Source organism: Columba livia, chromosome 2, assembly GCF_036013475.1.
Source record: "Columba livia isolate bColLiv1 breed racing homer chromosome 2, bColLiv1.pat.W.v2, whole genome shotgun sequence".
In the NCBI taxonomy this organism is placed as follows: Eukaryota; Metazoa; Chordata; class Aves; order Columbiformes; family Columbidae; genus Columba; species Columba livia.
The window spans coordinates 68,848,754-68,864,520 of NC_088603.1; the positions used below are offsets into that span (position 1 = coordinate 68,848,754).

At 41.6% G+C, this 15,767-nt stretch overlaps 2 protein-coding genes across 3 annotated transcripts in view; one reads left to right on the forward strand and one right to left on the reverse strand.

Moving 5' to 3' along the window:
* The window catches only part of ATXN1 (ataxin 1), a 358,291-nt gene extending 343,127 nt beyond the window's left edge, over positions 1 to 15,164 (reverse strand). Inside the window, exon 1 of one of the 2 annotated variants that reach the window (XM_065052371.1) lies at positions 14,963 to 15,164. The gene's annotated coding sequence lies outside the window, so the exon portion shown is untranslated. The remainder of the gene's footprint in view (positions 1 to 14,962) is intronic. The other variant, XM_065052372.1, reaches the window with a different exon arrangement.
* Positions 6,203 to 14,247, forward strand: STMND1 (stathmin domain containing 1). The gene is given in 7 exon segments (XM_021301342.2): positions 6,203 to 6,584; positions 7,442 to 7,622; positions 9,773 to 9,918; positions 13,199 to 13,324; positions 13,746 to 13,895; positions 13,898 to 13,974; positions 13,976 to 14,247. Coding segments are annotated over 7 exon segments (804 nt in total). The 5' UTR covers positions 6,203 to 6,500; the 3' UTR covers positions 14,016 to 14,247.
* Positions 15,165 to 15,767: the final 603 nt, after the last annotated feature.

Sequence of the window (15,767 nt, forward strand, 5' to 3'; positions counted from 1 at the left end):
AGAAGCTGTCTTCATCTGCATTGACTATGTGATTAACTGAGTTACCATCCAGAGCACAGGGCTCTTCCATGTCATGCAGTCTGCAAGGACTCTTCAGAGGCAAAAAACACAACCTTTCTCAGAAGACCAAACATCCACCAATTCAAATGGGAGTGACAACACAGATGCCCTTGAGACCAACAGATAAACTTACAACACTCATAGAGAGTTTCAGCGAAGACAGAAAAGGCTGATGTATTTGGGCTGAGAGCAAAAGCATCCATGATGGAGACATGAGTGGCTTTCATAGAGATCAACTTAACAGAGGAGCAGAACATTTTTTGCTAGTGCTTGGGAGAGGAAAAAAAGAACAAAGAGGGGTGTAGGAAAGACATACTTCAGATAAGCACCATCTTCAACTTTATAAAGTCTTTCCAGTTGGATACAGAAAAGGCTCTTGTGTCTGTCAGACAAACTGTGTTCTCCACAGGATTGGATACAGAGGTGGGACACAACGCTGAGGTTCTGAACACCATGAAGATTTGTCCTTCAAAACCATCAGAGCAGTCTTACAGTCAGATACCAGTGACCCCCACCTATACACACAGTTAGTATTTCACCATATTGCAACTAAAATAATGAAAGGCCGTGGCCTGAATCTTTGTTCAAGAGACCACTGTGCAAAAGCTGCTTTGAACATTGCAGTAAGAGAAAAAACATACTAGCATACCTTGCTCTTAACCAAGTAGCACAGTACCCAAGTCTTCAGTGAGGGTGACAGAACATTGGAACAGGCTGCCCAGAGAGGTTGTGGAGTCTCCTTGTCTGGAGACATTCAAAACACACCTGGACACATTCCTGTGTAACCTCATCTAGGTGTTCCTGCTCTGGCAGGGGAATGGGACTAGATGATCTTACGAGGTCCCTTCCAATCCCTAACATTCTGTGATTCTGTGAGTAGTAACCAGTCAAATTAACATATTCCTACTGGAGAAAAAGGAAGACACCAAGTTTTGACAAAAATTTTAATTTCCTACTTGTCAGACTTTCCTCAAACCACCTCATGTTCATGAGAAACTTGAAGCCCCAGAGACTTTAAGCACCCCTACTCCTAATGTCAATTCAAGCATGGATTCAGTGCTATTCATGTGAATAGCATTCAGTCAGGGAGACTGAAATAATAACATATGTGAAACAGCTTGAGTCTTAAGGATGTGAACTATACAGAATTAGTTAACAGATTATTTTTTTTAAGCCCACACACTCACCATAACATTCATTTAGTAAATCTGAATAAGAACCGTATTCAAAAGCAACACAATCTGCATGTGAACATTCTGTGAAGAGAAACACTAAATTCAATGAATCAATAATTTGTTTCAATTGTCTTGGTTCTGTTTACTATCTACATCATGTTTGATGAGTCTTAACTTATTAATGTTATTATTATTAACATTCTCTACTTTAAATCTCTGTATAAGGCTCTAAGTGAACAAGGCCTGCATTTGCTTTGACTTCAAAGAGAGCGAAGCATCTACAGAAGTGTTTTCTAGACTGAACTGGACTTTATTAGCTTGGCTGTCATAAGTTCAGAAAAAACAGTTCTCACCACATCACCCACATTTGAGACAAAAGACCATTTAATATATCTCATTTTCCAAAACAACACTATTTATATAATGTTGATATCCTATGTTATTAGACTAATATTAAGTACAATATAACTATTAAATATTTGTTGTCACCCTTACAGTGTTGACCTGTTAGTTTTTAGTACTGACAGAACTGCCTGAAACATCTACTGTTCACAACATTTGTTCTAGCTAAAGAGATTTGATAGAATTTGCTAATCAACTGCAACCACTTCCCACCCATAAAACTGATGCAAAGAACGGGAAAAAACAGCTAGTGGGATCCAAAGACATAAACACTTTTACTTATAACTCTGTAAAGAGAAATCCCTCTCTCTCCATATGGTTTTCTCTTGGCTCTTAATCATCTTTTCATTGGCTTCCAGCTGGCTGTCTCACTATCATCTAGCAGCAAGACCAACTTGTTATGCCAAAGCCAGGAACAGAAAGATGAGAGCTGCAGAGTGGTGTGACTGGATGCAGCACTCTACTAAAGGAAAATCTAACATAAATGGTGCATGGCAGGGTCACTTCACTTGCCTTGTCAGAGCAACCACCGTTGTGTTCCCGAAACACAGCAGCAGGTCTGCATTTGCACTTTTTTAGGAGTGGGAGTGAAGAATGACTACTACAATTGAACCTATAGGGAAATTCTGCAGGTAGAAGTATAATTACCTGAGTGGGAATTCTGGCAGAAAACCCAAACCTCTTTCACTCCTTAAATAGAAACAAATGCTGTGCAGTCACCATGGAGAGATTACGGACAGCATTTGGATCCCTTGCAGCACTGAAATACAACATGCACACAAAAAGCCAGCCACAGCGCTGGTTTAGAGTGGCACAACCAGTCAGTTCTCCATCAACTACAACCACCCAGTCAGTGGTCCCTTCTAGCCATACTCCCCTTGCCAGTCTTACCAATATTAAACTATATGTCAAAACTCGGGCTCCACATTAAAGGCCAGCTCTGTAACTTGCTGACTACATCTGGGAGGTACTTAGAACCTGACCTGGAAGAGCCCAAGATGAAAACCCTGATGTATTTATCCACTACCACCCAGGCAGGATTTCAAAGCGGGAATAGAAGAAAACCCCAGGGAAAGGAGCATCATATAGTCCATGTCTGTGAAAGTCTATTTTGATTTAGCTTTGAAGTACAGCAGTTCTCACACAGTCTGCACAGATTTTGACTTCAGGTGCAAGATCTCCCAGCTTCAGTCTGTGTCCAGTGTCGCTGTTTCTAGTCACCTTATGCAGCCAGACCCACCTTTTCACATCCCTCCCTGTCCCTCCCCCCTCTGCCCACTCCAAAACTTGGCTCACTTCTCATCTTCCATGCCCACCAGCCTCAGCCCCATTTTCTGAGCTGAATTTTCCCCTCCACTCCATCACCTATGTCTCAGAATGCTTCTTCCTCAGGACTCTGGCAGCACCCAGGGCAAGAGCCATCAGAGCACAGAGGAAACAAGCACCCTACTCCATCATCAGGCACGGTATGGGTTGCCAACTTTCAGAGTCCTTTTGCTCTCAAACTCTCTCCCAAACTGTTACTCATACTCAGTAGTAGTCAGGGCAACTTCCCAAGTATTCAGTTTTGTTTTCAAACAAATGTGGCTGCTTGGAGTTCCTCAAAAAATATCCACCCTGTCACTTTCTATTGTTTGAAGTCAGTAGGAATGTTGTCAGATTAAAAAAAAAAAAGTCAGAAATTCACCTCCTTCAAATCAGCCAAGCTTTGTTTTGTTAATAACTTCAGCCAGCTTCCAAGCCTTAGGAGAGTGGTTTTTGTCTGCATATGTGTCAGGCTGGTGATATTATATGGGAATCTTTCACTTACTGAGACCAAAGTGTTGCTGTGTATCAGGAATGCCATTCCACAGATTGTACTTTTCTCACCTTTCTGCAGTAGCTCACTAACTTAGGAGCACAAATCAGAGACAGCTGATAAGGTTGTAGGAACCGATATCCTGCCCTCTATTCAGTTTTCCTAATCATCCCACAAGCCACCAAACAGCTTCAGACTTGGGAATTTTGAAAACAGCTTTCCTCATTTCAAAAATATACATACATTTCAATTTCCTCCACGTTAACACCTGTAATTATTGAAACAGCCATTTGTAATATTGTAGTGATTTTTCCCCAGCATGCACCTCCCTGTGACTGGCTTTTGTTTTCATTCTCGCAAGACAGAGAGACCTGCACTTTTTTCCTGTTCCCACCATTACTAGCCTTCTCACAGCTCCCCTTTGCAGTTTCAATGTTGTTCTTCACATAGGCTCTGTTTCATGGGTTTTCTTAAAGAGAAATACCCTATATTTTTATTTATGAAGAATTATCCTCTGTTTTTCAATCAACACCACATAGCCTGATGTCTTGACTGTACTGAAACTTGCTCATTCTAAATCTTACAGATTGATGAAAAGCTGCTAAAAGGAGAGGAAGATTTTCTATCGTCAGTAGTGTGAAAGCAGCCTGCTCTTGAAAGCCTGTAGCTCCAATTGTTCAAAAACATACTGTTCACCATCTCATTTTAATCGTGCATAAGATATTAAAAGATCAAGTTCTAAGTGCACAAATTCTGTTGAAATATGAGGTTCTTTTCATTTCATAAATATGAATAAGGGCCAACTTCATGCCTCTTGTTATATACTGTATACTCTATTTCTTCAAGCTCTCTTGTCTTTATATACTAGTAACCAATTTGTAAAACAAATCAAAGCTCACCTGTTTTTTTATTATGCTACAGCCTATGATTTTAATCGATTTTCTGACTTTGATAACTGACATTCAGCTTCCATTTTATCACCTTATTTGTGTTTGATGGAACAAACTTTTTGCAAGAACTAAAACTTTACCTACTACTTACTTACAAACAAGTTTTAGAACTGCACCATCACAGCAAGCATTTAATCAGAAATGCGAACAAGAAGCTCAGCTTGTCCATCATGTTCTGCCATACATCAAGCAACCATCATATTTCAGCATTATCACATCAAACCTGCAAACATCTGCTAAGGAAAGGGGGAAAAAAATACAGAATAGTGACAATGAAAAGCCCACGCACCAAAAGGTTATTTGACTTGCATGCTGTGTGAATTGAAAGTGGACATGAGAATCAAATCCCTGTTGATTAGGGATGAAAAAAGAACAACTTTTCTTGGAAGACACTTGTTTCTCAAGAGACAGCAGCTGCACGTTTGAGAGTTCCTTGAAGCTCCTGATGCCAGCGCAGGTAGGTGCAGTCACACATGCGTGCTGGGAGCTAGGCAGAGATGCTGGCCACAACCTGGAAGCTGTACAGTAACATCAATGCGGAGATCTGCACAGGCAGATGAGGCACAGGCACACTGAGGCCAGGGAAGGACCACTTCGGGGTCACTGCCATGCAAATGACTGTATTCAGCTTTCCGACCAGTCCAGCTGAAGGATTTGGGCTAGAGACAAGAAGAACACATAGGGCTGCCTGCAACCATCCATCCATTGGGATCTCTTTGGCTGGAGTCACTCTGTCTCAGTGTTGGGGTTCATTTGATTCTGGGACTTTGCTAGCCTTGAAAGACACGTTACTCGTGTAAACATCTCTGTTTCACTTATATGGAAAAGAAATTGCACAAGTTTTACAGAAAGTTTTCCACTATGAATCAGGGTGAGGTCACAAGTTGACATTCATTTATTACTAGTGTCTCGGGAAGTGAAAAAAAAATAATAATTCCTCATAGGTATTATTAATTACTTGGGTTTTTTGAAGATCTTGTTTTAGAATCATAGAATCATTTCAGTTGGAAGAGACCCTCAGGATCATTTAGTGCAATCATAACCTAACCTAACTCTAGCAATAAACCATGTCCCTAAGAACCTCGTCTAAACACCTTTTAAACCTCTCCAGGGATGGTGACTCCACCACTTCCCTGAGCAGCCTGTTCCAATGCCTGACAACCCTTTCCATGAAGGATTTTTTTCCTAACAGCCAATCTAAACCTCCCCTGGTGCAACTTGAGGCCATTTCCTCTTGTCCTATCCCTTGCTACTTGGGAGAAGAGACCAACACCCTCCATGCTACAACCTCCTTTCAGGTAGTTGTAGACAGTCCGTTTCATGTGAATATTTGTGAAAAAAAAAAAATAAAAATTCTTCTAACTATAATAGCTGATGGTCTCAGCAGAAGTGATGCAAGACATGATTTTCAAATGACAGCACAGCCTTAACATTTCTCTGTTATCAATCTCATGGAAGTATAAACTGTGCCCACTTTTTTTTTTCTTAACTCTCCAACAGATATCTACTTTCAAGGATATGAATAGACTCAAACAGTAATCAAGACATCTTACAACAATTGATAAGGACACTTAAAATGTTTTCCCTAATCACAGCCTGTCCCTGTCTCCTGATTACATTTCCTCCCATTTAAAAGCCTTTCTGCTGGGAATTCCACATTCTGGACTTATCTTTTCCAATTGCTAATGGTGCTGAAGAATACTTAAGAAACCAAACCAGACACTGAAATGTGTTTGTATTTTACATGATAGTGACTCATTCATCCAGGAAAAAAAAAAGTCTGGAGACATTCAAGTGTCTTCGCTTGAGTTCCCACAGGAGGTTCACTAAGGCCCTGAATGACTTGGAGAGATTTGCTGCTCTCTGACCAAGATCCCAGCTGCACAGAAGAAACATATTCCCCTCTCAACTTCAGATGAGGGTGCCTGGACAAAGATGAATGTATGCCAGGACACAAGAAGAACGCCTTCTGTGGTGTTATTTATTGCGGCAATGGGCCCTGGCAACAGCTGGACTCCATGGTGACAACAAGTAACCAGGTTCCCAAGGAACAGACCAGAGCACTTCTACTCCTTGGACACACAGCGAGGAGCAGCAGATGGTCACAGTTGTACCATGGGCTGCTATGTTTCTAGGAGGGTCACTGTCACACAGCTGCCTCCCGAGCAGCTAGAGGACAAGGAGGAAGCCAAAAGCCAGGTAGTGATGACTTCCAAATAGACTCTGTACGAAGTGTGTTAGGAGATGTCTTGGCACATGAACTTAGAAGGACACATCCGTACACAGAAGTGGTTTTGCTGATAACAGTAGCTCTGAATCTGTCAGGGAGCTCTTTAAGAGACAGGCTGTCACTCAGCTAAATACAACCCTTATGGTACAGGGGAAGCAGACTCACTATTTGGCCACATGTGTGACCTGATTTTACAGCACCCTGAAAAGCGGCTTTTCACGGTCTGTCTTACTTGCCTCATTAAAGACATAATTAGAGGCATTTATCACCCATACCAGTGATGAATTAAAGCACCGCAGCAAGGTGGGGGTTGTCTTAAAAAGTTATTATGAGGCAGGCAGCTTGTATATTTGCAAATATTATAAGATACGCATACACAGCCACGTTGATGAAATTTGCAGAGTTGCATTGACTCAAGCCCAAACATACAGAGACAAGACAAGAATACATCTAGGCCTCCCAAGAATGGTTTAGAATGTGTGCAGGTTAACTCTTTACCAAGTGCTAATTTAAAGCTTCGTTTTAAATCTCTAACCAATGATCCACATACAGAAAGCGCCTAAAGTACCAAAACAATACTCCAATAGAGTCAACTGGATTATGAACACACTTAGGCTTAAGGTCATTGTTTGCTTTCCGAAATGCTCCAAAAGACCTTTCCTCACCATCAATATCCACCCGTGACAGAACATGGATAAGTATCAGAAACACCTCTGTCTTTTACTCCACATGGAACATGCCAGTTCTATGGAACTATTCTACACACTAGCTTAAATGTTTATAAGCCAAAGGAGCTTTTGTCATTTGTTTCTTCATTTTCTTGCAGACTGAAAATTGCAGTCTTGCTGGAACAGAGGCTGTGCCCTCCCAGGATGAGGCAGCTGAGCCAAAAGGCACTTCAAAGGATAGAGCCAAACTTGAAGATGAGACCAGTGAGGGAGACCTCCCTGAAGAACTCCCAGAAAAATTAACATCCCCTCAGGAAAGCAGCAATGTGCAAAGCACAGGTAACCAGTAACTGAAGTTCATAGCTACTTCACAAATGGAGACCTAGGAGGAAATAATCTTGAGAGTCTATGGCCACAGCCAACTCCTATACCCAGAAACGTTCACGCTGCAACATCAGAAGGACCGAGCTCTTAGCACCTACTTAAAACCATGCAATAGTACCAAAAGTATTTCCTAGCTGATGATCATGTTCTGCAGCATGACTCAACCCTCACCACCAGAACAGGCAGCAGGGGAGATACTTTTCTTGGCAGACACCTGGAACAAACCAAGAAAAGAAAGTCAGTCATGTCCCCAGTGGTAGCCCTGTAACTGGGATTACAGCAGGCAGAGAAGACACATTGCCCATGTGAGCGCTGTCAGTCTGCTGTTACTATGAGTTTTTACAACAGAATGGTCAATACAATGCCCCAACTCACCTCAGGTAGAGACAGTGAGTGAACACCATGCTACTCCTTAAGTTTGCAACCAAAAGTTGCAGGGCCACTTATCATATAGAAAAAAACCTATAAAAATTGCAGAAATCATCATGATGATAAGCAAAGGACTGCTTAGAATTTTTTTTTTAAGTACAAGTGAACACTTAACCCCAAACTTTCCTATAATCTTAGGATACCATTGTCGTAAGAGTTGCTAATGGAAAAGCAGCACCATCTTTGATGCATTTAAACACTGTAATTTTGTAGTTTACCTCTTGTATTTTTCAAGTGTCATGAACAGCTTACACTTCACAAACACACTAAATGGAAAAATCTACAGTGGCTGTTTACTCTTTATAATAAACAAGGGTTGTAATAAAATATTTCAAATTGAACACAAAAGGAATAATCACTGGTGTTTGCTATTCATTAAAGAGGACTTAACTCCCAGTGCCACAGAAGGACATGAAAGGATTTCATTTGAGATTGAACAAAATTATTTGCTAGAAATTAAATAAAAATACTTTCTTACATAGCAAGTTCCTTTTCCTCCCACTTCCTAAAAGATAACTTCACAGAAGATTTCTAAGCAGAAAATTTTTGAAATCATGCTTCAATCTTGTTTCAAGACAAAAAAAGAACACCATCCCATAACAAGATATTTCAACTACATTTTTTTCCTGAATGGATTAGTAAAACCAACACATTCACATCACTTGTCAATGTTGCCCACTCATCATGCTTTTTTTTTTTTTTGCCAAGATATGTTTTGCTGTATACTGGCTTCTGACACTTCTGTGTGCTGACTGACAGCTAAACCCCAGTGTTTTTAGGGTGATTGGTTCAGTTATTTTAGGAGAGACATGGAGTCAGCTTCTACAAAATGGTAGCTGTTCTGTATTTTTGTTTTACAACTGAAAAAATAAGACAACATTGTCATACCCACTCTGCTTGTAAAGACTGGCAGATGTCAAATAACTGCAATTTTGATTTGGTCCAAGCATTTTTCATATAAAAGCTCTAACTTCTGCCAATAGAGGTTGGGCAGATGGTAGAACTGTCAACTGATGGTTGAAAACCTGATGGGTCTTGGCAATAATACTGTTCGTTGTTTATTCATGTCTAATACATGGAAACTACACAGCCCATCAGAAGGGTTATCAAAATAATTAGGTTTTAATTATATATTTATAAACAGCAGTTAAGAATAAAGTGTTGGAATGCTTATGATCAGACTCAAATTTAGCAATGCTGTTACAACAAAAAAAATCATAGACCACAAAATATCAAAGTTTGAGTTCTTTAAAAGATTGCCCATTAGTAGGCTCGTACTATTCTGTCCCAGCCCAACTTTCTCTGACCAGAGCACAGAACCCTTTACAAGTTGAACTGTAAAGAGCTCCCTATGGACCCTCTTTGGGAATACGCTCAAAAATTGGCTTCACAGGCCTCCAGCACATGCTTCCGTGCTTTCCTGAATGTGCCCTTCTAGGTGCAGTGAGAAACTGAGGTACCTGCACCATCTTTCAAGCCATTAAAAAGCTTACTGCAAAGCTTGAGCAGTGAAGAGAGCCTCGAGCAGGCCTTCTCCACTGGATGTTCTCAGTATGTAACCTCTTAAATAAAAAAAAAAAAAAAAAAGTAAAAATCTGGCATTGGAAATATATCATGAAGCTTTGAGTGTCAAGTACTCTACAAGTACTAAGTTTTAATGTTTTCATCCTTTGAAGGCACGCTGCTCATCAGCGAGGGCATCAGTAGATCACAGCCCTCACAGGAAACAGAGATGCAAAAATCATCAGACATTCTTGAGGAGCTGAGGATGCAGGGAATAATCAAGAGTCAAAGTACCACTGAAGGAATGTATGAATACAAGGTAAGCGTCATTATATGAGACCGGACCCTCTTCTATAGCTCTGACCCTGCTCTGAGCACCCCAAGATTCAGCTTCTGTACATGCAAAGCATCCAGGCATATCTCCTCTAAGACTCTTGAAGCAAATTATTAAACAGCAGAGAACTGTATTATGAGGATGTTAATACAATGGAAGCTGGCAGCAGTTTTCAGTTGTTTACAGCTTCTGGGCTTGTTTCAAATGGGGACAAAGGAGACAGCGACAGGACTAAGAACTTGCCCTTTCAAAAACTCTCTGGAAGTTACATGCCATAAACTAGTTTCTCCAGTCCATAAATCTAGAAGAAATACTGCTGCCATGGCTTGTAATTACACTTGAGGCCTTAGAAATCCTAAATATTCACACTTAGAGAAATCTACAATTCACATTTGACCTCAGACTAAGAAACCACTACAAAATGGAGTTTTAAAAGAATTATAGAACTGCTATTTGACTAAAAAGCTAGTGTTCATTTTTTTTTACTTTCCAAATGATAATTTGAAGTTTATTTTGGCTTCTGAGCTCAAGTTGGTTTTTTCCCCCCTCCTCACCTTTTCCTGAAAAAAAGGAACACCAAGTAGTACAGCTTCAGATGCCTTGTTATACCTGTTTCTAAATGTTACTGTTCCAAAGGAGCAGTGCTTTCAAGAGCAACATTTTATGGGTCTAGTGTTAAAAAAGACCAGGAAGGGCCATACCTGACACAGGATAAAACAGCCTCTACAACTTTAATAGTGGCTCTTAATAAAAATGCTGACAAAGCCAGAGCTTCCACCTACATCACAGGTATCTAGGCTTCTTCACATGATTATGTTTCAGCATTTAGGGAGAGAAAAGAAACAGCAACTGCTATTTTTCCTTCCAGTGCTTCAGAAAGATTGCAAAGAATATCTCAAGATAGAAGGGACCCATAAAAATCAAGTCCAGCTCACTGCTCTTGCAGGACTACCTAGAACTAAACCATGTGATATGACTAAGAGGGTCATCCAGACACTTTTTGGACAGGCTTGGTGCTGCGACCCTTCCCCTGGGGAGCCTGTTCCAGTGACTGACCAACCTCTCAGTGAAGAACCATTTCTTAATGCCCCAAGAATCACAGCTGATGTCAAATATTTAATTCTCACCCCTGAAGAGTGACATTAAGCTCTTAACACCCCCACTCCCAAGAAGCAGCAGGAGTTGAATTATAGGCAGCACTGGACACAGTAGTACGTTAGTGCACCAGCAGCCATAGGGTATAATCTATCACATACCTTTTTTTCCGAGTCTACCTTTAAAGGCACTCCTGTGTGCATGAGCTACAGGGTAAGCAAAAGGACCAAAACCTGTAGTTTCAAACACAGCAGTCTATGGGAATTTGATCCACTTATCAAAGAATGGTTGGAGTTGGAAGGGACCTCTAGAGATCATCTAATCCAACCCATCTGGCTGGTCCCTGGCAGGTTCACCTAGAGCAGATCACACAGGAATGCAGGTTACTACTTTAGCACTCCAGTCTTCAAAAAGGGCAAGAAGGAGGACCCGGGTAACTATAGACCGGTCAGCCTCACCTCCAGCCCTGGGCAACTGATGGAACGACTTATCCTTGGTGCCATCTCAAGGCATATCAGGGACAAGAGGGTGATTAGGGGCGGTCAGCATGGCTTCACCAAAGGGAAGTCGTGCTTGACCAACCTCATTGACTTTTATGAGGACGTAACAAGACGGATGGATGGTGGCAGAGTGGTGGACATGGTCTACCTTGACTTGAGTAAGGCATTTGACACAGTCTCCCACAGGAGCTGAGTCTCTTTAGCTTGGAGAAGAGGAGAGTGAGGGGTGACCTTATTAATGTTTACAAGTATATAAAGGGTGAGTGTCACGAGGATGGAGCCAGGTTCTTCTCGGTGACAACCAATGATAGGACGAGGGGTAATGGGTACAAACTGGAACACAAAAGGTTCCACTTAAATTTGAGAAGAAACTTCTTCTCAGTGAGGGTGACAGAACACTGGCACAGGCTGCCCAGGGAGGTTGTAGAGTCTCCTTCTCTGGAGGCATTCAAGACCTGCCTGGATGCCTTCCTGTGTAACCTCATCTAAGTGTTCCTGCTCCGGCAGGGGGATTGGATGATCTTTCGAGGTCCCTTCCAATCCCTGACATTCTGTGATTCTGTGACTTCCATTGCTGTTAGCTTCAATGAACCCACACTGAAAGCTATGAGGACTCTTGATCTTCCAAAATTGTCTAGCTCGAAGACAAGTTCTTTTCTCAGCTCATATAGACACAGAACATTCTGGAAAGCAATGTGCTCACTGAATACTCTGTTTAGTTTGGACACATTGGGAAGAATTTTCCATTCATCTCTTCCTATGCAGTCCACAGTTCATCTTGGGTAAGGAATGACATGCTTGGTATGCAATACCTTCCCACCTTGGGTTTTTGCTAGAATGGCCTTTGTCATTAGAAGAGCTTATTTCTTTAGAAAAAGTCTTTTGTTTCATTTTGGTGATGATTGAACATTGCTTTGTTCAGATTTTTGTGTGTGTCATCTACGCTTGAAACGTCTCCTTTGTAAATCAGTTTTCTTCCTACTGATTCATGCTTCACCTTCATCTCACTAAATGAGTCACCCTCCATACTATTTGCAGCACTTAACACTTATGGCAGTAAGGCCTGACTTCTAGAGTTATTTATGGCAATAAAAGTCGGGGGAGCCGATCACTCAGGAAACTTGTAACGAGATAGTGATTATTTCAACCATAGGTGCTCGGTTTGGGTTTAACACTGCTAAAACTGCTTATCATACGAGAAACTGTAGAATTCAGCCTCTGGCTGATCAAATAATCACCACATCTTTCCAGAAGTAAGTGCTACCCTCAGCAGCAGAGCTCTGAGATCAGGCTGCTCATTTGTATGCAGCAGAGGCTGGCAGTATCATGATTACAAAGCTCTGACAAAACTGTTCTTAGATCTGTTTCGCAGTAATAAAGTAACTTGCTTAAATACTCAGGGCCTCATGACCAAATCTCCACATCTGCCGGGTACACAGCAACATTGCAAGCCTCACAGACACATCGCTCAGCAGAAAAGGGGAATTCTCACCACAGACAACAGTCACGAGCAAGCGCTGAGGTTATTAGCACATAATTATTTCTAGGCTTTCATTGGTATCAGAGTCCATCACCTCCACACACACACACAAAAAAGCAGAAGACAAGCAGCAAAGCGTCACCTCAACATCGAAATATAACTCTGCTGAAAGCTTTTAATATCTCTATAGGGACTTGCCCTGGAAAATACACTGAAGAAACCACGAGCTAGGCTGGAAGAAATTCAGTTTGGAGACAACGAAGTGGGTGATTTTACAGTGAAGGAGAAGATGATTTCTGGCGAAGACAAAAAACAGGTAACCTAATTCTGCTGTGTATTTTTCCAGTGTCTGGTTTATCACCTAAAACCCTCTACTTTTTTCACAAGTCAAGCTAATGCAGACAGTTAATGTACAACCTTCTACCAAAACCTGATTAATGGCAGTGCAGTGGGTCCTATATTAATCCCACAGATATTGGAAGTCCAGGTTTATTTTTGCTGAAAGCCTGGAAGATTATTCTGCAAACATGCACAGGAAAGGAAACTTCAAGAACAGGGGTTTTTTTTCCTCCCCTATAGCAAAAGATGCATCTTCCATAAACACCAGAATAAGTTGACTAAACTCACTGCTAACTGGAGCAACATTCTGACCACACTTATGTAGAAAGGTGTGTTTGACACATATCTACTTCCGTCCCTCATTATCAAGCATTGCTGGTTTTCTCATTTTGGTCTAGGTTAGAGAAAACGAGCTGAACAGAATGCTACAGCACAACAATTTTTTCCCAGCAACTGCCCAACAAACTACAGATATTCTGACTGAAAATGACTGCCCAAGGTTTGGAATTCAAGGAGATACAGACACCCCTCAGCTCTCACCTTCAGATGAGGAGCTGGGGTACTGCTGAAGAAAATAGCCATAGTAGAAGCCACAGATGATTACACTGAGGACTCCACCATCGAGTCCAATGACTTGCAACTGCCTCCATGAAGCCATCCACATCTAAGCTGTCTTGCAAAAAATGAACTCTTCTGTTCCCTGCACCTGACTTTCTTTGAGGCATAATTAAATGATTTGTCATGGGACACAGCCAAGTCTTGCTGCTACCTATCTCACCTGGGAAAATGGTATTTAACCTTAGTTGTTACATACTAATTGAAAGTAAAAAATGAGAAGAGCCAGGAAGAGCCAAATAGTAACCACCCAGTCACTAAGTTCAAGCCTATGCACATTATCATGATTCTATCAAATTTACCTTTTTGTTATTATATTATCAAATTTAGCTCACTTCTTGTATGGCTTCCAAGAAAAGATTCCTTTTCCCCATGGAGGAGGGAACAGGAGGTTGGAAAGGCTTTGGATACACACAGGATCACAAAAGCAGGAGTGTGGAGGGAAAAAGCTGTGACCAGCAGGGATTTGGGGCAGTAAAATATGGTAGGACCCTAAGATGAAGAAAAAAGACACTTAAGTTACTGTGCAGAGCAACTGGCAAAGAGGCAAAAGATAGTAAGGTGACAACAGGCCCCAAGAACATCTATTTGACAAGCATTTAGCATATGAGGGAGGGACAGTCTAAGTACTGAAATTACAAGGGAGAAAACAACTAATGGGCTGAGATATAAAAGCAGAGGAGGATTGTCCACATGAAGGAGATGACAGTTTTTGTTACACCATAGCATCTTGGGTCAGTCTTTTGACTTTGGAATCCCCCATGCCGTACCTCCAATGCACATACAACAATTACTACAGTCAGTTCTTCCAAAAGTAATAAGTAAAGCAATTGTGCCATTCATGCATTCCCTGCTATCAGCCCTGCCAGCCCCTTCTGGTCCATCTCTAAACACATCTATCCCCACTTCCATTTGGGTCACAGACTTTACCCACCTCCTTCCCCTATCAACTCCACACCACAGTCACCTCTGCTCCTATCCTGGCTTTTTACTTTCTTACCTCCAGCTACAGACGACACATTTTTCCTTTCCACTTTCCAAGTCAAGGAAATTCAGCTGCAACACAGGACCACTCTTCTCTTAAATCACAGGCCAAGCACTGCAAAACAGAAAAAAAGGTAGCTCCTATTTTTACAGTCTCGTAGTAGTTCTCCCTATTACTCTCAGGAAGAAAAAAGCTTTCCTGCTTCCTCTTCTCTTGCCAGACTTGTACTACATCACTAAGGGGAGGAGCAAGAGCTCATCTCGTTTCCTGAGCAGCTGGGATCCCACCTGAGTAGCTGGGTGACTGAGGCAGCCGGTCAGAAAGAGCCTGTTCTTTCAGCCCAGCTCCAGGCCTGGCCAAACTGGCAGTTTTTGTGAAAAGAATCTCTATTAGAAAGAGAGAAGAAAACCTGAAAATCACCCTGTGTTGCCTGGAAAGAACAGTAAAAAACAGGAAAAGGAGGAAAAAAAAGAAACACCTTGGGAAACAGAGAAACTTTACTCGGCTGGCTCAAAATTATCTAACAACCTGACAAATAAGAAAAGCAAGAGATCTGAGGATACATTCTTACCACACAGTTAACCCAGGCTGTCCACTGAATTTTGTCTCTTAGGTACTTCAAGCTAAGGCTACCTGGCCAGGCTTGGAATAAAAACTGGTGTATGTATGCATGTATATACCCATACAGGCTCTTCCACCACGTTAGAGCAATCTGCCTCCCTTTGCAGTGAGGTTACTCAAGGGCTAATAGTCTCCCAGGGCCTTCCCATAGTTTCAGAAGGACAAGGGATGGTCTGTCGCCAGCCAATGCCATTTCTTT